This window comes from Gadus macrocephalus, chromosome 4 (assembly GCF_031168955.1).
Source record: "Gadus macrocephalus chromosome 4, ASM3116895v1".
Taxonomy (NCBI): Eukaryota; Metazoa; Chordata; class Actinopteri; order Gadiformes; family Gadidae; genus Gadus; species Gadus macrocephalus.
Window position 1 is genome coordinate 32820264 of NC_082385.1, and position 24844 is coordinate 32845107.

At 49.7% G+C, this 24844-nt stretch overlaps 2 protein-coding genes across 4 annotated transcripts; both read left to right on the plus strand.

The window, feature by feature from the left end:
- Nucleotides 1-5501: 5501 nt before the first annotated feature.
- mrps9 (mitochondrial ribosomal protein S9) lies at nt 5502-13684 on the plus strand. Its single transcript, XM_060049266.1, has 11 exons — nt 5502-5649; nt 6177-6344; nt 8650-8712; nt 9107-9137; nt 9340-9419; nt 9829-9914; nt 10370-10445; nt 11010-11178; nt 12181-12289; nt 12980-13149; nt 13402-13684. The coding sequence occupies exons 1-11, from the start codon at nt 5551-5553 to the stop codon at nt 13491-13493; spliced, it is 1143 nt and encodes a 380-aa protein (XP_059905249.1). The 5' UTR covers nt 5502-5550; the 3' UTR covers nt 13494-13684.
- A 1555-nt stretch (nt 13685-15239) lies between these two features.
- On the plus strand, nt 15240-24831 carry LOC132455368 (SLAIN motif-containing protein 1-like). Of its 3 annotated transcripts, none has more exons than XM_060049206.1 (9): nt 15240-15875; nt 16597-16730; nt 19024-19170; nt 19278-19397; nt 19722-19829; nt 20573-20896; nt 21914-22060; nt 22604-22715; nt 23907-24831. In XM_060049206.1, the coding sequence occupies exons 1-9, from the start codon at nt 15499-15501 to the stop codon at nt 23980-23982; spliced, it is 1545 nt and encodes a 514-aa protein (XP_059905189.1). In that variant the 5' UTR covers nt 15240-15498; the 3' UTR covers nt 23983-24831. The 3 variants fall into 3 exon arrangements, with proteins under 3 accessions (XP_059905189.1, XP_059905188.1, XP_059905190.1); XM_060049205.1 differs by having other exon boundaries at nt 15245-15875; nt 22484-22715; XM_060049207.1 differs by lacking the exons at nt 19024-19170; nt 19278-19397 and having other exon boundaries at nt 15253-15875; nt 22484-22715.
- The last annotated feature ends 13 nt before the right edge of the window (nt 24832-24844 follow it).

Sequence of the window (24844 nt, forward strand, 5' to 3'; positions counted from 1 at the left end):
AGTCAAATGGAATGTATCACAATAATAGTAAGAGACGTATTTCACATTAAGAGCCTTTGGGGTCCCCCTCTTGTAGTCTTAAGTAAACCTGTCCACATCCAGTCAAAAGGACTATTTTCACAATAATAGTCAACAGCTGCATTTCCCAATTAGAATCTGATGGGGTCCAGTTTTACTGTTGTCTAAACACAGCCATCCTACTCTCAGCCAGACGGCCCCGTACCACGACCAGACAACAGGATGTGCACACAGCAGCCATCTCACCCAGCATTAATAACAAACTAAAATAACAGGGAAGCAGGACAAGGTTTGTCTCCTGGCTGAAGTATTCTGGGATGGATTCCCAACGTCCGCAGTCTGAACCTGTGTGATTGAATGACTGGGGAATGATTAACGGGGCCTTGCAGAGCTCGGGCAGGAGAAATGTTTCGTTCTTCACTGTGTGATTGTGGTGTGTGTGTGCGTGTTGGTGTGTACGCACGTGTGTGTGTGTGTGTGTGTGTGTTTGTGCGTGTGCGTTAGTCTGTCTATGTATGTGTGTGTGTGTGTGTGTGACTGTTTTTTTTGGGGGGGGGGGGGGTGGGGGGGGGGCTATGATGGCTCACCAGGGGGGAACAGTAGCCGTGCCCGCACATTGACTGACGTGCTCCCCTCCCCTCTCCCCCCTCCCCCCTCCACCCCCCCTTCCCCCCCCTCATCAATCACCCTTCGCTCCATCCTGCTCCGACCACAAAGTAGTCCAAGCCCTTTTCTTGCGATGGTCCTGGCCAAAAGTCCTGCTAGCAAAGTAAACAAACAAAGATGTTAATATCATCCAATACCGCGTTTTTCAAATGTAGAGGAGGTTAGGAGGATTGAAGGATCTCGGGGGGAACTTGTGTTGAAGTGTAAAACATCTTCAGACCTTAAGACCATCTTAATAACGTGAAATGAAATCGGAAAGCTACAAGTTTGGTGAATCTCTCCCCGCCCGTTTGATACACCTGCATTATTCATATTCATTCAAATTAATTTTTTTCTTTGTTTCGATTCTGTTTCGTTGTTCTGTTGCTCCTGTTCCATGTGTGTCCTCAGCCAGCACCTCCAGGCCTCCCAGTATCCCTCCTGGGGTCCTCCGTAGATTCGAGAGGGTTGGGATCCAACCCAACTGAGCATGAGAGAACGTCGGTGCGGCTATTATGTTCTCTAAAAAGTTGAACATTTGGAAGCGTGGACCTCCTGTGTTATTCAGAGTGTCGCGATCCAATCCCTGGAAGGGTGGACCTCCCGCGTACCTTCTCTACGTTTGCACCGAGGGTCGAGAGCTAAAGCCTGCTTAATCCTTAGCGACTGCACAAACTAATGCACTTCAATGCAACTTTCACAGAAACCTTTTGTTCAAATCGGAAGAGGCAAACGCAAGCTCAAAACGGCGTCGCAGAGAAATGTCGAAGGCACAAAAAATACACGCCTTAAAAATATTTCCACTTCATGTGGAAGATCAGCTTCGGTTTGGCCCTAGCGAAGCCGTCTGAGACCCTAAGACCTAAGGCCTGTGCCATGCCGGTGTAGCATTTGACCCAGTGGTAGAGGCTAAGTCGACACATCTAGCCACATTACACATCTAGTGTACACACAGTACACTAGATGCGTCCACGCAGTACACTAGATGCGTCCACGCAGTACACTAGATGCGTCCACACAGTACACTAGATGCGTCCACGCAGTACACTAGATGCGTCCACGCAGTACACTAGATGCGTCCACGCAGTACACTAGATGCGTCCACGCAGTACACTAGATGCGTCCACGCAGTACACTAGATGCGTCCACGCAGTACACTAGATGCGTCCACGCAGTACACTAGATGCGTCCACACAGTACACTAGATGCGTCCACGCAGTACACTAGATGCGTCCACGCAGTACACTAGATGCGCCCACACAGTACACTAGATGCGTCCACACAGTACACTAGATGCGTCCACGCAGTACACTAGATGCGTCCACGCAGTACACTAGATGCGTCCACGCAGTACACTAGATGCGTCCACGCAGTACACTAGATGCGTCCACGCAGTACACTAGATGCGTCCACGCAGTACACTAGATGCGTCCACGCAGTACACTAGATGCGTCCACGCAGTACACTAGATGCGTCCACGCAGTACACTAGATGCGTCCACGCAGTACACTAGATGCGTCCACGCAGTACACTAGATGCGCCCACGCAGTACACTAGATGCGTCCACGCAGTACACTAGATGCGTCCACGCAGTACACTAGATGCGTCCACGCAGTACACTAGATGCGTCCACGCAGTACACTAGATGCGTCCACGCAGTACACTAGATGCGTCCACGCAGTACACTAGATGCGTCCACGCAGTACACTAGATGCGTCCACGCAGTACACTAGATGCGTCCACGCAGTACACTAGATGCGTCCACGCAGTACACTAGATGCGTCCACGCAGTACACTAGATGCGTCCACGCAGTACACTAGATGCGTCCACGCAGTACACTAGATGCGCCCACGCAGTACACTAGATGCGTCCACGCAGTACACTAGATGCGTCCACGCAGTACACTAGATGGGTCCACGCAGTACACTAGATGGGTCCACGCAGTACACTAGATGCGTCCACGCAGTACACTAGATGCGTCCACGCAGTACACTAGATGCGTCCACGCAGTACACTAGATGCGTCCACGCAGTACACTAGATGCGTCCACACAGTACACTAGATGCGTCCACACAGTACACTAGATGCGTCCACGCAGTACACTAGATGCGTCCACGCAGTACACTAGATGCGTCCACGCAGTACACTAGATGCGTCCACGCAGTACACTAGATGCATCCACACAGTACACTAGATGCGTCCACGCAGTACACTAGATGCGCCCACGCAGTACACTAGATGCGTCCACGCAGTACACTAGATGTGTCCACGCAGTACACTAGATGGGTCCACGCAGTACACTAGATGGGTCCACACAGTACACTAGATGCGTCCACGCAGTACACTAGATGCGTCCACGCAGTACACTAGATGCGTCCACGCAGTACACTAGATGCGTCCACGCAGTACACTAGATGCCGATGCCCAGGATGGAGCTCCGGTCCTCCGCCCGAACAAAGCATCTGAGAGGCCCCCCGCTCGATCGGCCCCTGCACCCACAACGCACACCACAACAAGCCTGCCCATGCACACCACAACACACACAGCAAAGCGACAAACACGCGACACCACACGCACGCAACGCATCAAACCCATAACAAATACACACATCATATAAGACAGTACAACACCGCTCAACGCAACACGCAGACCACAACGGCATACGAAAACAACACAACACGCAAAAGACATGCGCAACATTACAACGCAACACATCGTGTTACCGTCTTACCAACACAACAGTGGCTGGTTAACAATCAGGGGAGGAGGGGGAGAGGAGGGGAGGGGGAGAGGGGAGGAGGAGAGGAGGAGAGGAGAGGAGATGAGAAGAGCAGGTGGGGAAGGAGGACAGGGGAGAGTGAATGAGGAGAGGAGAAGAATGCAGTGAATAGGAGAGGAAGGGAGAGAGTACAACAGACAGGCAGCTAAACGAGTGAAGGGAGGGTGAATTATTTTTTACAAACGCATACATATCAGGCAGCGGAGACAAGGCCCGAGAGAATAACGTCTGAGAAAAGTGAAGGAGGAGAAAGGAACAGAGAGCAGGGGACCAGAGAGCAGAGAGGGGAGGTTAGGGTAACTCAGAGCGATTAAAACAAAAAATGCATGTGCAGCATGAGACAGGCAACCTGCACTCTGAGATACATAAAGAGAGGGCTAGGGTCAGGAGCTGTTAGATATTGATTTCCACCATGCTGATTCTACTTAACTCCTCACCCCTCTGTTTCAAAGCAAACGCAGGCGGGCCAAGCCTCAACCACAAAGGCTGTTTGATAACTGCTGTTGCAACATCTTTTGTAGAAGAGGGGATGTAGCTCACCATGACAGCTGCTGTTAAAACATCTCTTTCTAGAAGAGCTGCTGTTAAAACATCTCTTTCTGGAAGAAGAGCTTATGTTTAAACGTCTCTTTCTAGAAAAGGAGGAAGGTAGCTCAACATGTTTTAGCTACTGCTAAAACATCTTTTTCTATAAGAGCTGCTGTAAAAACAACTCTTTCTAGAAGAGGGAATGCTAGCTCAAGCTCACCATGATCGCTGCTGTTCAAACATCTGTTAAAACATCAGCCAGGACATGATGGACGCTTGCCATGGCCAATAATTAGGTTCAGATCCTACGATGGCTGGGTCGGATGCTTCCTCCCTCATCCTACAATAGACTAGCCATTGAAGATGATATGATGACAAACCATTATTATCATAGCAAAAATATTTACATTAATGCGTTCCTTTGAGTTACAATGAAACGTTAGCTACGATTATTTGTGACGGATTAATCGTTAATGATGCTGGCTAGGAAACCTTTCCTATGCTTTTTGTTCATAGTTAGTTGTGATTTATTTTCTTAGTTTCTTTCCAGTCCCCAGAAAAATGTGAGTTATGGATAATGAAAAGAATGGCCAAAGTGAAACGAAACATTGAAACAGTTTGGGTCTTTTACTTGTAAGACACAACTCCTGCTAAACCAAACCAGCTAATCATTGTTGTCTTTTTAAACCCATGTTCACCTAGATCAGGTACATAGTACAAAACGCAGTGAGCTGAGCACAAACGGCACCATTTGGCAGGACATGGTGTCTTTTCGGTTTGAGCTTTAACTATCAGCCAACGAGTTAACGTTACGTGAAGTTACGTCACACAAAGTAACGTCACACGAAGTGAAGTTAGACAAAGTAACTGTCACTACATTTTTTGGCAGCGTTCCTGAATCCTCTGACGCCATCCCTCCAAGTCAGAAGTCGGGAAATCCCCCAGCTTTCTTGTGGCATTTCTCGGAGGCACGCCCCCCTTTTGTCTTCATCTCTCGGAATTCTGAGAGTAGACCGAGAGCAGTGATGACGCTCTCAACAAAAATGGCTGCGCACGTGAAGAGATTTATTTTCTTTGTATTTGTACCACGTTGGTCATTTTAATGTCGATTTTAAATGCTCTTTCACACTTGATTATGTTGCCACTTTATTCCAGTCACCAGTTTATGCATTGCACGGTCTTGCTGTGCGTGCAATTCAATGTAAAGTTGTGATGTTTGGTTTTGGGCTTGTTTGCTAAAGAGGCTAATGTAGCTAACAATTAACAACGACTAGACAATTTCATGACAGAATCACAAAGACGACGGAAGGCTGGCGTCCGAGGATTCAGGAACACACCATCAGCTGAAACTTACTGATGAAACATTATTGTGAGATTTTAGTTTTTTTGTAAGTATGTTTGATGCACTCTTTGATGCAAGTATTTATTTTTACTTGTATACTTTTTGTCAAATAAAATAATACTATAGGCAAACTAATAAAGCAATAATAATAATTAATTTAATATGCGTAAGGAAACTCAACTCTGTGACGGCTGCTTACCACTTCCGGGGTATTTGACCCAGCGCTGATCTGCCAAGATGGCGGCGTCCTGTGCGCGCACCGTGGGATCTCTCCTCGGGAAATGTGGGACTTGCGCCTCTAATATCAACACGATCACGTCCCGATTGAGCCGACAGGTAAACCCAGACTTTGCAGTCAGTTCGAACCAGTGTTACAGTGTAATGACAGCCTGTAAGACAGTGTTACGACGCGTAGAAGCTCGTCGGAGTGTGTGTTGATGCCCTTGAGCCGAGCACCGTCTCCCCCCAACCGAGGGGCTGTTATGTGTTCTAGGTTTTAATTCAACATTGATCCACTGCACTGCATCAACAGTGTATGGCTGGCATGCTATGTTGCAGTGCTTTGCCTTGAATCGTGCGAAAAGCCTCTTATCGTTGATGATATGATGTTATTACACTCGGCGTGACAGTCAGGCACGGTATGTTTAACCACCATCAACCGTCCGCTGTTTTTTGTAGGACTTGCTAATGCACATTAGCGCACTGATAATAGTAAGTTAAGCAAAACGAACGGGACAGTCGTGAATTCTTCATGGAAAATGCCCAATTGGCATTGTGTATGTACAAGTTATTCATCATTGAGGTTGGCAATAGATCAATTATTACGCATTGGTTCTATCCAGTAAAGACATTGTTCTCCACAGATATGCTCCAGCTCGGCTCTGCACCGGAAGAACCTGGCTGCGGCCGGACCGGAGAAGTTCACGGTGGAGTTCATTCAGAAGCAGGTGGAGGAGTTCAACATCGGCAAACGGCACCTGGCCAACATGATGGGGGAGGACACCGAGAACTTCACACAAGAGGACATAGATGTAAGTGTGTGTGTGTGTGTGTGTGTGTGTGTGTGTGTGTGTGTGTGTGTGTGTGTGTGTGTGTGTGTGTGACTGTGTGTGTATAAACATGAACACATGCAAGTCTATAGTTTGCCAACAAATAATAAGGGATGTTATGATGCTGTATGGAGTATAGAGAAACCAAACCTGCTTTGTAAACAGCTCGGCAAGATACGCCCTGACCGTTGTCTGCTCCTGAAGTCTCTTTGGATCAAAGCGTCTGATAAATGATTAAATGGTATATAGCTTAAGGATTTAGTCAGAATGTATAATCTGCCAACCCAAATTTTCGGCTTTTCCTTTGGTCTGCTGCTGATCTCTATTATGGCTGGAAGAGTGGAAGTTACTCTTGGTTGGAGCGTTTATCAGACGTGTGTGTGTGTGGGTGTGGGTGTGTGTGTGTGCGGGCGTGTGTGTGTGTGGGCGGGCTCAGGCCGGTCCGAGCTAACACGCTGCCTCCGGGAAGATAACCGTCGCGTTGTCGTCCAAACGGACACAGACGCGCCTCGAATGACCCTCGCACGCATCGAATTCACGCCACAGTTTGTTGGCGCCGCCGTAGCTGGGGCGGTCTGCGTTTGTTTTCCCAGCATCCCCCGGGTGCGTTCCCCAGAGCTCCCCCGGCCTAATGAAGAGAGCTGTCCGGGCCCGGACTGTGAAAGCTAATGTGGCGGCGAGCATCCCGTTCCACAGATGCATGGAAATGCGGGCTGACTGCGGTGGGACGTAGCGTAGCCCCCTCACGATCGTCACGCCCCCCCCATCCCCGTCCCAGCTGTGGCCGTCGAGAACAACACGAGCCAACCGAAGAGGCTGGCTGAACGCCAAATGTTTACATTGTGTCGTCATCATCAGCATCATCAATCTATGATTAAGGGACCCGTTTTATACCAAGTGTCGGGAGCAGGCAGGGTTCAGGGCGTCTTACTCTACGACGCAAACGGGCTTCAGACACCGGGATTTAGAACCCCCCCCTCAGTGGTCGGGCTGTGGTCACTAGTTATAAAGTAGCAGGTTGTTTATTGACTCAGTTGTATCGGTGGCTTGGAGGGTAAAGATGCAAGTACTAGGATTGTAAGTGTCTCCCTGCCGTCTCTGTCTTTCCTTTTTATGTCATTCTTCTCTCTTTGTCATTGTCCCTCCTTCATCTCTCACTCTCTCTGTCTCTCTCTCTCCCATCCCACCTGCTTTCCTTCCTTCTCTTCGCTCCGTCCCTCTTGTCTCTCTCTCTCTCTGTCTCTCCTGTATCTCTTTGTACTTGTCTCGGCATCCTTATTTCTCTCCACCTGTCTTCCTGTTCACATCCTGACGCGTCCGCACATTGTCACGGCGACACGGCACCCCTCCTTCTGTCGCCGTGACAACCTTAAAGGCAACAGCCCGCGGCTGTCGCTCGGTGTGCGTGCGTGCGTGTGTGTGTGTGTGTGTGTGTGTGTGTGTGTGTGTGTGTGTGTGTGTGTGTGTGTGTGTGTGTGTGTGTGTGTGTGTGTGTGTGTGTGTGTGTGTGTGTGTGTGTGTGTGTGTGTGTGTGTGTGTGTGTGCGCACACCATCTGTAGTGCCGCTAATGATCCTGAGACGAGTGTAGTCCGAGGGTGAACTCTGGGTGAACTGGTGGCTGTCGGCTCCAAGTCTTCCCCTGTCTCCGAACCTTCTGTTCACTGTATCCCCCCTCGCCGTTCCTCCACCCCTCTCTTCTCACCTTGCTCCCACCCGGCCACCTCCCCCCCCCCCCTCCTCCCTCCCCTTCAGCTGAACTCTGGAGAGCAGCTGGGGGCCAGAAGCACCGGCCTGGCTCCTGTCAGCTTCACTACGCGGTGGTCTGGACGCCCACCGCGACCGCCACCCCGCCACTCACTCTCTCCTCCTCTCTCCTCCACCTCCTCCTTCTCTCTCTCCGTCTCCTCTCTCTCCGTCTCCTCTCTCCTCCTCTCTCTCCATCTCCTCTCTCCTCCATCTCTCTCCATCTCCTCCTCTCCTCCTTCTCTCTGTCCTCCTTCTCTCTCCTCCTTCTCTCTCATCTCCTCTGTCCTCCTTCTCTCTCTCTCACTCACTCACTCACTCACTCACTCACTCACTCACTCACTCACTCACTCACTCACTCACTCACTCACTCACTCACTCACTCACTCACTCACTCACTCACTCACTCACTCACTCACTCACTCACTCACTCACTCACTCACTCACTCACTCACTCACTCTCACTCTCTCTCTTCCCCCCCTCCCCCTCCCCCCTTTCTCCTTTATTTAACCACAGTATCTAACATTTCCATTCCCCTACAGAGGAGTATCGCCTACCTCTTCCCCTCGGGCCTGTTTGAGAAGAGGGCACGACCCCTGATGAAGGTGAGTCAAGATGGCTGCCACAGTCACATGACCTTAAACCCCCTTATTGTCGTAATTATTATTATTATGTTGCTGTTATTATTGTAACCCAATGTCACATCGTAGATTTCCTTAATCGTTTTGAAATTAAATAGTATAACTATATTTTATTTTAACATAAAATGACTGCTACGTTTCCATGGTTTTGATACGGAGATATATAAATACTATAGAGATTTACTATAATACTATAGAGGTTGGTAGCTGAAACAAGAGAAGGAAATTCTTACCAAACATCCACCAGATAAAAAATATTTATACTTTAGTTAATTTATTATATGTACTTAAATCCTGGTCTCTCTTTGGTTTCTCCATGTGTATTAATTCTGGTGTTCAATATCCTGTTTCCCTCCAGCATCCAGAAGAGATCTTCCCCAGACAAAGAGGTATGAGATGCATGTTTTCACACGCACCCCTATCACACATTGCTGCATTAATTATCCGGTAAACATAGCAGTTTCTGATAGCACTTTGTTGAACCAAGGTTTATGTTTCACTCACGCCTGTCTCAAAGGGGCTCTCGATGCACTTCGGACACTGTCACTGCTTGGTTCTTTATCTCCCTCTTCCCGCCCCCTCCACCCACAGCCATCCAATGGGGAGAGGACGGACGGCCCTTCCACTTCCTGTTCTACACAGGCAAACAGTCGTACTATTCGCTGATGCACGTGAGTAGCCCGTGTACGCAATTACACCGCCGTGACTGCAGTACATAAGTAAGGCCAGCAGAGGGCAGTGTGGGGCAGGTCTTCCCAATGTCAATCACTCTTTCTTTCCATTTCTTTCATTTCAAACGACAAACCTAATTGACATGGAAAATAAACAATTAAATAATAAAAAAAATATGTAAATAATCGAAATGTTGCACAGATCAACCGCTTACTACCTAGCTTCTGTCCTCCACCAGCTACCTTCCACCCTCTAAACTGCTTACATGCTAACCGTTACCAAGTTAACTTCTAGTGTGTGTGTGTGTGTGTGTGTGTGTGTGTGTGTGTGTGTGTGTGTGTGTGTGTGTGTGTGTGTGTGTGTGTGTGTGTGTGTGTGTGTGTGTGTGTGTGTGTGCGCGCGTTGTAGGAGATCTACGCTAAGATCCAGAGCCTGGAGAGGCAGCAGGACCGGCTGAGAGCCAAAGGACTGCTCGCCTCCGACACCACGCCCCTGTGAGACCCCCACTCACGCCTCCTGTCACGCACACACACCTCTTCCCCGACTCGGTGGTTCATGTTAATGTGTGTGTGTGTGTGTCTTTATGGTGTGGCTCTGTGTGTGTTTGTGTGTGTGTGTCACTCAGACATCTCTTCTCCCAACTCAGTTGTTCATGTTAATGTGTGTGTGTGTCTTTCAGTGTGGCTATGTGTGTGTCTGTCTTTATGGTGTGTCTCTGTTTGTGTATGATGTGTGTCTATATGTGTGTGTGCGTCATAATGGTGTGTGTGTCTCTCTTTATGGTGTGTCTGTGTTTGTCTTCATGGTGTCCAAGTGTGTGTGTGCGCCATAATGATGTGTGTGTGTGTGTGTGTGTGTGTGTGTGTGTGTGTGTGTGTGTGTGTGTGTGTGTGTGTGTGTGTGTGTGTGTGTGTGTGTGTGTGTGTGTGTGTGTGTGTGTGTGTGTCAGCTCCCTGGGCAGTAGCAGGTGGATCATCAAGGAGGAGCTGGAGGGGATTGTGATGGAGACCGTGACGGATCACGACGTAAGACCCTCTGCTCGTGGTGTGTGTGTGTGTGTGTCTTACTGGTTTGTGTGTGTGTGTGTGTGTCTGACTGGTGTGTGTGTGTCTCTTACTGGTGTGTGTGTGTGTCTGACTGGTGTGTGTGTGTGTGTCTCTTACTGGTGTGTGTGTGTGTGTGTGTGTGTTTGTGTGTGTGTGTCTGACTGGTGTGTGTGTTTGTGACTGACTGGTGTGTGTGTGTGCGTGTCTCTTACTGGTGTGTGTGTGTGTGTGTGTGTGTGTGTGTGTGTGTCTAACTGGTGTGTGTGTGTGTGTGTGTGTGTCTAACTGGTGTGTGTGTGTGTGTGTGTGTCTAACTGGTGTGTGTGTGTGTGTCTCTGACTGGTGTGTGTGTGTCTATATGTGTGTGTGTCTCTGACTGGTGTGTGTGTGTGTGTGTCTCTTACTGGTGTGTGTGTGTCTAACTGGTGTGTGTGTGTGTGTGTCTCTGACTGGTGTGTGTGTGTGTGTGTGTGTGTGTGTCTATATGTGTGTGTCTAACTGCTGTGTGTGTGTGTGTGTGTGTCTATATGTGTGTGTGTCCAGTACCAGCGGTTCCTCCAGCTCATGGCGCGCCTGGCGGCGCTGCCCCAGGCGAGGGCGGAGGGGGGCTGGGTGCTTCGCTTCCGGCAGCAGCTGGAGGCCCAGGCCAGCAGGCAGGCGGTGGCCGCGCTGCAGGCCGACGCCCAGGGGCGGGCCTTCAGCACGGCAGAGGGTACGCCCACACGGAGAGACACACACACAGGCATCAACACACACACAGGCATCAACACACACACACAGGCATCAACACACACACACGCAGGCATCAACACACACACGCAGGCATCAACACACACACACGCAGGCATCAACACACACACACACAGGCATCAACACACACACACACAGGCATCAACACACACACGCAGGCATCAACACACACACACACGCAGGCATCAACACGCACACGCAGGCATCAACACACACACACGCAGTCATAAACGCACGCACACGCATTCATAAACACACACACACACGCACGCATTCATAAACACACACCCACATAGATACATTCATGAACACAGGCATAAACGCAATTATAAGCACATGCACGCGTTTCTAAACACACACACACGCATTCATGAACACACACGCACGCATTTATAAACACACACACATGGGCACACATGCTCACACATTTATAAACACACACACGCATTCATAAACACACGCATACACGCATTTATAAACACGCGCATGCATTCATAAACACACACACACGCATTCATAAACACGCATTTATAAACTCACCTATACACGACCACGTACGCACACGCATTGAGAAACACACGTGCACACATACAAACGCGCATTCATTTATAAGCACACAAATTGATAAACACACACACACGCATTCATAAACACACACAGGTATTCATAAACACAGACACACATTCATAAACTCAGGCATACACACATTAATAAACATACATATACACATGCACACATTTATGAACACACGTACATATATACACCTGCATGCATTTAGTGACTCAACACACGCACACACACATTCATGAATGTACACATTTATAAAAAAACAAACACGCATTTCTATGAACACACACACACACCCAAGCACCCTGAAATGCACACGCCACGATGAACGTTACAATCACCCCACAGTGCCATGTATTGACACATTGTGTGTGTGTGTGTGTGTGTGTGCGCGCAGGCCGGAGGAAGACCTCCAACAGTTCGGTGGTCCTGAGAGACGGTGGGTCGGGCCGTGCGACCGTCAACGGGTCGGAGCTGCTGTCCTACTTCCCAGTGTTCCAGGACAGGTGGAGACCGCACACACACACACACACACACACACACACACACACACACACACACACACACACACACACACACACACACACACACACACACACACACACACACACACACACACACACACACACACACAGAGGTGTGTTCCAGTTTTCTCGTACACCGCCCGCGCGAGTTGCAAAGTGGGAAATCGCCTAGCTTTCTTGCGTCATTTTTTTTTGGTCGGCCCCACTCGGAATTATGAGAGTATACCGAGTTCAGTTTGGCCGGCCGTACGACTCGACAACGAAAATGGCTGCGCCCGTAAAGGGATTTATTTTTCTCTGTATTTGTAACACGCTGGTCGTTTTACACTGCTATTTTACTCCGTTCACCAATGTATACATTCCGCGGTCTTGCTATGCGTGCAACACAGTGTAAAGCTGCGTTGTTTGATTTTCGAGCTGGTTTGCTAAAGAGGCTAATGTAGCTAACAACAAACAACGACTAGCCAACGACCTGACCCGTTCACAAAAGACAAACCGGAACGCTATAAGTGCTACGAGGCAGGAAATGACGTCACAACTCGGGGCGTCCCGATGTACGAGGCATCTGGAACGCGCCCGCAACGCCTCCCGTCCGTCGAATCCACGCGGAAAGGGTCGTGACCTCTCGTGCGATGGGGTGTTCCTTCTGTCCCCGGGGGGGTCTCCTACTAGGGAACAGGTGATGTTCCCGCTGCAGTTCGCGGGGGTCCTGGGACGCCTGGACGTGGAGGCGGAGGTGAGCGGCGGGGGCCGGTCCAGCCAGGCCGGGGCGGTGCGCCTCGCCATCTCCCGGGCGCTGCTCGGCTTCCTGTCCGAGAGGGAGGTGGAGAACATGAGACAAGGTGTGTGTGTGTGTGTGTGTGTGTGTGCGTGTGTGTGCGTGTGTGTGGTTTCGTAAGGACCCCTGTGCTGTCCGTCAACATCCGTCTGTCTCCCTCTCATTTCTCCTGTATGTCAGTCTGACTGTCTCTCTCACTTCTCCCATCTCTGTCTGTCTCTCACGTATCTGTCTGTCTGTCTGTCTGGGTCAGGTTGAATGAGTGAAATAACTTCTAAAAATCTAAATTCTGTCTCTCGCTCTCTCTCTCTCTCAGCTGGGCTGTTGACCCCTGACCCCAGGGTGAGGGAGAGGGACAAGCCCGGCCAAGAAGGCGCCCGTAGGAAGTTCACCTGGAAGAAACGCTAATTTACATAATTGGCGGGAAAACGGAGGACAACAATGGCGGACGGGACGTGTGAGCAGAACTCGGGGAAGACGTGTGAAAAAAAATTAACCGTGGCGTCCCTCGGCCACTAGAGGGCGGGCGAGGCCACGGCGCGAACGAACCTGGTGGTTTACTGTGGATTTATCAATAAATTAAGTTGTTTTTCATACTAGAGGTGCTCCGTGTTTTTTATTTGGATGGAAATTAAACGGGTGGGAGATCTACATGTGTTGCCTGTAGAATACAAGCTACAAGTCTTCATTATTGAGAGCTAGTACACAGTATTGTTAATACAATTAAAGTATCCTAACTACTTTATTTGTATCTAAGTGAAACGAAGGGTTTACAGAGGTCAGCGTGATATTTTGAAATTGTTAGTTTTATAATTGTAACTATAAAACTATGCAATTTATGAATTAGCATGTGTACACATTTTTTAATGGATCAAGAGTTTATAATTCGAGACAGGACAGGTGTGTGTGGCTTAACCTGCAGTTGTCATTGGTGTGTGTGGAGGGGGGGGGGGGCGTGGTCATGATCCTCCTCTCTCATTGGTCGAAGGTCCTTCTAGGTTTTGAGCCGGTGTTGTGCCGAAAAGTGATCAGCTGCCAGAAAGTGATTTCTGCCGCGGGAGCGCGCACAGCCGGTTAAAGCCAGGCTATATCGCCTCGAAACGTGTGTGCGGCAGCAAAGTCAGATCAATCATACTAGTCAATAGCACTACAGGACTATTGTCCGCTGTATTAACACAGATATGTATTTTAAGGTGACAAGTCATCGACCTTGTACGGGGATCGACGTCTGATCAGTCATAGGCTACTATAATCAATAGCACTCCAGGACTATTGTCCGTGAGTCACTTATCGTTCTTTATGTTTCTAAACCACTGTAATCATAATTATTTCTGTGTGTCTATTTTATACAATAAAACATGCATTTTCTTACTATGCATTGTTTTCCCAGATTATAGATTTTTGAAGAATTTTTTTTCTTCTCAAAATGAATTGAAAACATTCATGAGTAGGTCCTATCACATTAATTAGATTAGGGTTCAAACTGACACTATAACATTAATGTGGGCTATGTGGGATAGATAAGAACAAATCCAGTCTCTTTTGTCAGCTGTAATACGTTATAAAGCGAAAATATGACACATTGGAGTCCTTTTCCTCCTGCCAGAAAATGATCTCAAGCCCTCTCTTGGTACTGAAAGGTTTTATATGCCTTAAAATTAGTTGAGAACATTCATGAGTATCAAATTACATAGATTATATCCCATCCAGTGTCTGTTACCAGCTGAAACACCTTCACATGGGCAAATATTAGACATTTCAGTCGTTTTCCTCCTGCCAGAAAATGATCTGAAACCGAACCTTGGTACTGGAATGTTTTATATGCCTTAAAATGAGTTGAGAACATTCATGAATATCACATTACATAGATTGTATCCCATCCAGTGTCTATTACCAGCTGAAACACCTTCACATGGGCAAATATAAGACATTTCAGTCGTTTCCCTCCTGCCAGAAAATGATCTGAAGCCGAATCTTGGTACTGAAATGTTTTATATGCCTTAAAATGAGTTGAGAACATTCATGAATATCAAATTACATAGATTATATCCCATCCAGTATTTTTTAATTGAAGCTATAAACGAACTATGCAAATGATGAATTAGCATGTGTACACATTTTTTAATGGATCAAGAGTTTATAATTCGAGACATCACAGGTGTGTGTGGCTTAACCTGCAGTTGTCATTGGTGTGTGTGGAGGGGGGGGGGCGTGGTCATGATCCTCCTCTCTCATTGGTCGGAGGTCCTTCTAGGTTTTGAGCCGGCAGCTCGGATCACACCCGAGTAAAGAGAGAGAGAGAGAGAGAGACGCGCAGACACAGCCAACTCTTGTCTAGTACAGTACACCAGTCTACAAGTCAAGCGCTCACTGTCTCCTGAGCCAACACCACGCACTTCGCTCTCACCGCCCGATGGAGGCCGAGGTCGGCCTGATGAACCGCCAGATCATGGATGTGGTCGACCACAACTGCAACAGCATGCCCGCCGAGCTGGAGGTGAAGAAGCTCCAGGCGCTGGTCCGGAGTCTGGAGCTTCAGAATCAGCAGCTGAGGAGCCGGCAGAACCGCACTCTGTCCCCGGGCCCCGCGTCCAGCAAACTCGAACACAGGGAGAACAACAACCATAACATCAACAACAAGAACACCCCCTCGGGTGTGCTGGCGTATTTCCAAGCGTATTTCTCCGAAAAGCAGGCCGGAGATAGGGAGGCCACCACGGTGATGGACGACGTGGAGGAGCTGGACCTGGAGGCCATGTTCTCCTCCAGAGATTCGGACGACGAGACCTGGTTGGTGGGATGGAAGCACGTGTTGCTGCTGATCCGCTAAGCGGCTATAGCGGAGCCTTTGGCGTGCGATGTGTGAGAGACTGAGATGTCTAATTTGTCCAGAGTAGACTCCAGACTTAATGACGTGAGGTTTGAATAGTCTCGCCTTGCTTGATGTAGACACCGCCGTTCAAGTTTGCCCCTAAGAGCGTGGTCTACTTCTGTTACTTATCTAACTTCGACTCCATGGTTTATATTTGACAAATCAAAGTTTACTGTCGGATGTTGAAACATGTTCCCCAGCGGTCGAACTTCTCGCCTTGGGATGCTGTTGTTGCCTTGGTAACGCAGCCCCTGCCTCCCGCGTCGCTCGTCGCGATTTAATCAACATGACACACAATTTACAACAAATTTTAGAACACATTTTATTAATAATATCCGGCTGTCGGAGGTGAGATAGGCTCACCCTTCGGCACTCCCAAGCATGCTTAAACAAGCACACGCGCACGTCAACACAAACCCACACTCTGAACAAGTCTGTGTTTTGGGGGACAGTTGGGGTCTTTGTTTCTCTGGGGACAGCCTTGTTCACTAGTGGGCACGGACATCCCATAATAAGCCCTGTTCACTGGTCATTTCGATCATTAGGTCACTGTGTGTGTGTGTGTGTGTGTGTGTGTGTGTGTGTGTGTGTGTGTGTGTGTGTGTGTGTGTGTGTGTGTGTGTGTGTGTGTGTGAGCAGGCTGTACGTGTCATCCCGGGCAGCCATGTGTGCGGACAGCCCCCCCCTGTCTCCTCTGACGTGGTGCAGGAAGGTTCTGGACAGCCCCCGGTCTGAGGGGCCCACGAGGACCCCGTCCCTGAACCTGCAACGAGGTGGGTGTGTGTGTGTGTGTGTGTGTGTGTGTGTGTGTGTGTGTGTGTGTGTGTGTGTGTTGATGCAAGGAATTGTTTGTGTGTGGATAAGAGAAGGTTTTAGTGACACACACACACTATGGTACTGGCCATGACGTCACCATGCTGGCAGCTAGTACGGCTAGCCAGCTTAGGGCCCGGTCCATCTCACCGTGGTACCGGGCTGCACTCTCTCGCGTGCGCAAGCGGCCGAAACCATCATCTCATCCACTCTTGCTGAGGGTTATGGACGGTTGGTTGTCGCGACGATAGGTAGCGAATGGAAAACACTTGCTATATGCAGTCAGGCTGGGAGTTTGGTTAGGGTAGAGAGGTCTCAGGTCGAAGGTTTGGAGTGCGGCAATTAGTGGGGGAGCAGAAAGAGAGGAAGAGTAGCTAGTGGGGGAGCAGAAAGAGAGGAAGAGTAGCTAGTGTTGGAGCAGGAGGAGAGGAAGAGTAGCTAGTGGGGGAGCAGAAAGAGAGGAAGAGTAGCTAGTGTTGGAGCAGGAGGAGAGGAAGAGTAGCTAGTGGGGGAGCAGAAAGAGAGGAAGAGTAGCTAGTGTTGGAGCAGGAGGAGAGGAAGAGTAGCTAGTGGGGGAGCAGAAAGAGAGGAAGAGTAGCTAGTGTTGGAGCAGGAGGAGAGGAAGAGTAGCTAGTGGGGGAGCAGAAAGAGAGGAAGAGTAGCTAGTGTTGGAGCAGGAGGAGAGGAAGAGTAGCTAGTGGGGGAGCAGAAAGAGAGGAAGAGTAGCTAGTGTTGGAGCAGGAGGACAGGAAGAGTAGCTAGTGGGGGAGAGTAGAGTAACATCTCGTCGGTCGAGGAGGGGGTACAAGCTGTTGGTGGTGGGGCAGGGAGAAGTTAATGATGGAGGAGAGGAGCGTCTATAAAGACACCCTTCAGAGATGCTTCATGGGCATGTAGGACACACCGATTGTATCTCTGGTTCCAAAGCTGCTTCTCTGTCCTCGTATCCGAACAGTGGGCACAAATGAGATGGGGGCGGGGTTGACTTCCCTTCGCTGCGGTACTATCTCCAGATCTGGGCCGGCCGGCCGTCTGTCTGGCTAAGGCCTCCGTCGGTGTTACTGTAGATGTAGAAGTGATGTCTGGCTCTCGTTTGCGTCGGCGGCACTTTAAGACAAGTCTCCGTGCGTATCCGAGGAGCCGTCGCCATAGCAACCGCACCTAGTGTGTGTGTGTGTGTGTGTGTGTGTGTGTGTGTGTGTGTGTGTGTGTGTGTGTGTGTGTGTGTGTGTGTGTGTGTGTGTGTGTGTGTGTGTGTGTGTGTGTGTGTGTGTGTGTGTGTGTGTGTGTCACTCTGAGACAACGGCGCCCACTGTAGTGTGGTGCCAGTCGCCGATGAGTGGGCCCGTCCTGTGACATCACGCCGTGTGTGTGTGTGTGTGTCCCAACAACTCTGTTTGGCTTTTTCAAGCAGAGATTCAAACGCAAAAACCCACAAGCGCACACACACAAGCGCACACACACAAGCGCACACACACAAGCGCACACACACAAGCGCACACACACAAGCGCACACACACAAGCGCACACACACAAGCGCACACACACAAGTCCTCGACCTTTAAATGGGACACATCACACCACCAGGTGTGAGTGTGATTAGCCGCTACAAGCCGTTTTCAAAATGTGCAGCTTCTGACATCACAGGTGGGCGTGTCCACCTAGATGTGTGACGGACAGATGAGCGACGTTTGCTCCGGTCCACCGGGTAGGCTGGTAGACTGATCTATCCAGCACTCATCTAGGTGGACACGCCCACTCACCTGGTGGTACGATGTGTCCCCTTTAACCACTGAAAGGTGTTGTTTTACTGTGGAGGAAGAGAGGAGACGGATTATTTCAGGGTCTCTCTCTTTCCTCACCCCCGCCCTATCTCCCCTCATCACATTCTCCTCGACCCCTCCACTCTCAACACTCACCCCCATTTCTCCCCTCGTTCCTCCCCTCATCTCACCCACACAATTCTCCTCCCCCTCACCCCCTCCCCTTACTCCCCCATCTCCCCTTGTTCCTCCACTCCCCTCCCTCCATTTTCCTCCCCCTCTTTCCCCATCTCCCCTCATTCCTCCCCCCCATTCTTCTCCCCCTCCTCCCCCATCTCCCCTCACCCCCTCCCATTCTCCTCCCCATCTCCCCCCATTCCTCCCCCCCCTCCATACTCCTCCCCCATCTCCCCTTACGCCCTCCCATTCTCCTCCCCATCTCACCTCATTACTCCCCCTCCTCCCCCCCTCCCCCCCTCGCTCTCTCCAGTCTCCAGGTGGCGCCCCTCCCCCTCCCCCTGCAGCCTCTCCCCCTCCTCCCCCCTCCTGTATCGCGTGGCGGTGGGGTCCTCGTTCGGCGCCTCCCCCCCGCTCGCCGGCAAGTCCTGCTCCACCCCGCTCTTCTCCCGACGCCCCGGTAAGCCCCGCCCCCAGGACACGGGCAGGTTCGATGCCCCACTCGACCTCGTTCCTCAGACCGCTCCTCTCTCTGTCCTCCTCCTCCCCCCCCTCCCCCTCCCCTAGCCTCCCCCCTGGCCTCCCCCCTGCTCCTGTCCCCGCGGGGGTCCCTGAGCCCCCTGTTGAAGGAGCCCCTCCCCCCCGCCGAGAGGAGCCCCACCTTCCTCTCTCACCTGGCCCGCCGCGGTAAGACTCCGCCTCCAAGCTTCCCCCTACCTCACCCCCCCCCCCCTCTCTCTCTCTCTCTCTCAAACCCTCCTCCCTCTCCCCTGCCTTGACGTGATTGGTCGGTCAAAGGACTGACCTCAGTCAGTGTTGTAACGTAGTCCGGTCTTCTTCTTCTACGCTTTTTGTGTAACTACTTTTTCTGTAGCAGTTGGAGGCAAACGTCGATTTCTTTTTTGAGGGGTCAGGGTCTTTTAAGAACGCCCCCATGAACCAGGGAGGAATGCCGTGCATCACGCAATTTACCACTGTCTCATAACGACCGCTGTGTTTGTCTTCGGAAAGGCTGGAACTCGGCGAGTTTCGACGACGACGAGAGGGACGTCGTCGCCACGAGTTACAAGCTCAATGACCTCACAGATGTACAGGTCATGGCCCGGCTGCAGGAGGAGAGTAAGTGACAACGCATGATTGAATGTTCCGAGTCTCAGCCTGATTGGTCGTTAAGGCCTCACCTGGATGGTCATTAAGGCTTCACCTGGTTGTTCGTTAAGGCCTCACCTGGTGGGTCATTAAGGCCTCACCTGGTGGGTCGTTAAGGCCTCACCTGATTGGTCGTTAAGGCCTCACCTGGATGGTCGTTAAGGCCTCACCTGGTTGTTCGTTAAGGCCTCACCTGATGGGTGGTTAAGGCCTCACCTGATGGGTGGTTAAGGCCTCACCTGGTGGGTCGTTAAGGCCTCACCTGGTGGGTCGTTAAGGCCTCACCTGAATCGTCGTTAAGGGCTCACCTGGTTGCTCGTTAAGGCCTCACCTGGTTGCTCGTTAAGGCCTCACCTTGTTGCTCGTTAAGGGCTCACCTGGCGGGTCGTTAACGCCTCACCTGGTGGCTTGTTTTCGGTCACTCTCTGAATCTCTAACTCCAAACTCTCCCGCTCTCTCCCTCCATGTTTAACTAACTAATCAGACCTACGAGCTCATCGCTTCTTTAGCTTCATTAACCCCAGGAGGTGTGTGTATATGTGTTTGTCCTGTCCGATTTGTTTTGTGTGCGTGTGTGTGTGTGTGTGTGTGTGTGTGTGTGTGTGTGTGTGTGTGTGTGTGTGTGTGTGTGTGTGTGTGTGTAAATATGTGTTTTTTTGTGTCTATATATTTTGGTGTGTGTGCATTGCTATCCCCCCCCCACACACAAACAGGTCTGCGTCAGGACTACGCCAGCACGGCCCCTCGTCGGGAGAGGGGGCCCAGCCTCTCGCGCCGGACCCCCCGTCCCACGGAGGAGGACTGCGGCCCCCTTACCCCTCCCCAGCTCGCTCCCTCCAGCCTCCCCCGGCCCCACACGTTCTCCAGCGCACGGGACTGGCACCGCAGCAGCGTGTCGCTGTACACGCCCCCGGCTACCCCCCCAACCTCCCCCGTCCAAGCGTACGCTTCCAGGGCCTTCTTCGCCTCCCCCCCTCCACGGGCGGGCCCCGCCGGCCCCAGCGCTGCCCAGCCGCAGGCCCCCAGACCCGGATCAGGTGAGCAGGAAACACCCTGGCTTGCGGCCGGGCCTTTATTACTTTATCGGGGCGAAATTTGCTAATTGATGGCCGCTGCTTGGGCTTCAAGGACTTCTTGGCTGTAGTAAACGGATTATCCTGAAGTTGATGCGACTGCCACTTGGGTGTTTCACTCGTGTGGTTACTGCTGTGTTTATGGTGTACGTATCCCTGTTTTGTTTTGTTGTTGGCCATTTTGTCCAGCGGAATCTCCCGTTGGAAATCAGTTGGCTCTCGGTTATGAGCGTAAGTCTATCCCTGATAATCAGGCTGTCTTTTTTTTTTTTTAAGTAATCTTACTAAACGCAAAACAACGATTCGCCAATTAGCGTTCTGATAACTAACTCGCTAACGGAAAGCGCTGATACAGTCGTTCTCTAATCTCATCGGTTAATTCCAGAAGCATTTGTTCGATATTTAATCAGCTGTCTCAACGCTATTGCCGGCGCCCAAACACAGAAGCAGAGCGAGCTTTGAGGGATAAGGTCCCCTTAATCACCTGATGGTCACCCTGAATGACCCTCCCAGCCAGGTCGCCAACCGCTTGCCTCTAACTCCCTGTAAGTCCAGTCACAGGTTCCAACGGAAACACGAGAGACTGGGGGGTGGGGGGGGGGGGGTGACACAGAAACAGAGCGGGAGCGGAGCTTTTTGTTGTGTGCTTGACGACCTGTTTTGACCTGTTTTCCCTCTGCAAGTTTTTAGTGGTTGGTTTTTGCACATAATGACTTGGGGGGGTGGGGGGTGCAATTTAATGTACCTATAAGCCAACATTTTCAGTTTGCAGGGGATAATTGAAAAAAATCTCATATCTGACGTTGACTCCTAATTATTTATTGGTTAATTTCAGGGACATTTCACACTGATCAACAGTCAACTTGTAAGTGAGCCAGTTAGCCTAAAAGGCTAGTAAACATCTGTTGTCCCCAGTCCTCAATCCACTATGGTCCTTCGGAGCCTCTTTATTCTGGTTGTGATTGGTTGTTTTTTTACCAGTAGACAAGCTGCGGCGGAGCATGCCCAACCTGGTGCGGGCTCCCAGCATGCCGAGCGTGCACATCTCGGCCAATCAGGCGGCTCCCCTCTCCCTGCTGCGTAACAGCCTGAGCTTTGATTCGTCGCAGACTCAGTTTCACTCCTCCAGTAAGAAGCAGCAACCTTTCTCTCTTCAACCCTTTGAACTAGCTAACAAGCTAATTAGCTAATGGCTAAATGTAACTTATGATATATTATTTTTTAAATTATTCCAGATTTATTCCTTTTGTGTGACCTTACTTGATGAAGATGATTCTGATTCTAAATAGCTAGCTTTCGAGATCTCTAACTAGGGAGCTAATATGAAGGCAAAGAGCTAACAAGATATCTAGCTCACAAGCTAGCTAGATGGAGAGCGAAAAAACAACATAACAAGATGACTAACTCTCCAAAAGGGTACCCATCAAACTAAAATGCTAGATAATGAACTAGCCAGCTTACTAACTAACTCGCCAACACCCTAACATGCGGGCTAACCAACACACTTGTTAGCGAGAGAGACGGCTAACATGCTAACCTCTCGGCCTGCAGTCCAGCTGCAGAGCCGCGTCCACAGCGTGGGAAGCTTCTCCACGCCGTCGCCGACGCAACCGCCGAAGGCCACCGCCTACGTCAGCCCCATCATCAAGGGCTCGGTTTCTGTGCCGACAGGCATCCCGTCGCTCGGCAACAAGACCCCCACCCAACCCCCCACGCTGCATAGCAGCGGCCTGCCGCGCCCGGCCTCAAGCTCCGCCCCCCGGATCTCCCAGTTGCCACGCAGGTGAGCTGACCCCAACATTTACTTTTTACATTCAGGGCATAATGCTGCTATCCATTTGGATTTACGAAGTGGTAAAGTCTCCCAGCTTTCTTGCGGCATTTCACTGAGGCACGCCCCCTTTTGGTCGAAGTATCTCGTCACTTTCAAAGTAGAGCGAGCAGAGCTGTACAACTCACAAAGAAGATGGCTGCGCCCATAGTTAATGGGGGATGAGATGTATTTTCTTTCTATTTGTACCACGTTGGTGGTTTTAATGTCGTTTTTAAAACCTCTTACACACTTGATTTCATTGCTGCTTTAATCCGGTCACCAATGTATGCATTGCACGGTCTTGCTTTGCGTGCAATTCAATGTAAAGTTTTGTTTTGAAGCTGGTTTGCTAAAGAGGCTATGTTGCTAATGATGACTAGCTCGACAGAAACACAAATGGCAAACTGGAAGGCTGGAGCAAGGGAAATACGTCCAAATGGATAGCAGCATTAGGCAGACGTTTTTTATTCAAAGCGAACTTACAATAAGTACACTTATTGTTGAAATAGAAACAACAGCATATCGATGTCGGTACAGTAAGGATGTTTATAGAACCAAGTGCCACGCATTGTCAATTGCTTGGTTGACCCATTCCCCGCACGCAACAATGATAGCTAGGATAAGATGCTACATAACTAAGTACTGTAACTAAATACGATGAAATACAATAAGTGCGTACTTTACATGTGTACATTAAGTGCCAGGACGTACCTCATACAACAAGTAGGAGGGGAGGGAGGGGTTGACGATGCAGAGTCTATAGCTGAAGTCTGAACCCCAACAAACCTGCATGGGGTCTCTTGGTCTGTAAAGGATGGGCTCGCGTTTTCATTTTGAGGGGTTGTGTTCTTACTCACAGAGTTTGGTTGGAGCAAAGCATTTCAGATGGAGGGTGGAGACCTTGTGTGAATCAGCTAATCTAACGAGGGGGGTGGAATCTACGGTTTCTGTGTCAGTTTAAGCGTCTTAAAGCGTCTTTGGGTACCGAGAAACGCACTATATAAAACCTATGTAATATTATTATTATAATAAAAGACTGATAATTGAATGCTAATGATCACCAGAAAAATGCAGTCATCATGACAAATAACTAACCATAATATAACAAATACGTAATAAAACGTGCGTCGATTCTGTACTGATTCTTCCCTCTCTCGTCAGTTTGTTGACGCCCCCCAAGACTCTGACCCAGCTGACCCCCCTGCGGCACGCCAGCTGGAACGACGGCTGCTACTGAGCCAACAGGAAGCTTACCCCCCCCCCAACCCGCCACCAACACTCCCACTTCCTTCCCTTCTGGCCAATCGGAGCACTATCAGGTACCCTGCGTGTAGAAAGGACTTTCCGAGATTTAGAAAAGGTCGGCCGAGATCCGCGCAATTTCGGGGAGAGAGTTTAAAAACGGCGATAAAAGTGTTTTATCTTTAAAAGTATTGCAGCGGCAAACTGCCCGCTACTTCTGTGAGCTTTAGGACTTTCCTTCACGGACTCGGTGAGGTTCAGAGTGGCCACCGGTCGACTGTAGTTTTAAGAGTTTGATAATGCCTCCAATGAGGACGACCAAGTGCAATAACGCGGCTAACTGACTATGCTAATGATAGTTTTAACCGACGCGCCTCACGTTTTTATTAGGATATTGAATATGATTCAGGTGTGTGTTTTGTGTGTTAGTGGTGGTCTGAAATACCACTGCTAAAGGCTGCTATGCTGCTACAACGATAATGTCCTTGCTTTTCAGGCAAAAGTGTGTGCGTGTGTGTGTGTGAGTATTTAAATGCAATATTATTTAAACTGCCTGAATGTGTTTGTAAAGTGATTCAACTGTCCTAAAAGTTTCCAATTTAATAATGTACACACAGATTTATGTATTTTTGCGCACTTTATAGTTGTATTCCTGCTATGACCACTGCACTGATTGTTACTCTATGATTTCTTTCTTTTTCCACCACTAAGTATGTTGATTGCACTAATTTACCCCCTGTCCTAACGATGCACTTTGTTTTATAATCCACCTTTCACACTACCTTGATACTTTTGTAACTACGTCAATGATTGAGGGCAAAGTTTTAATAAAGCATTGAATTACTCTACTGTTATTG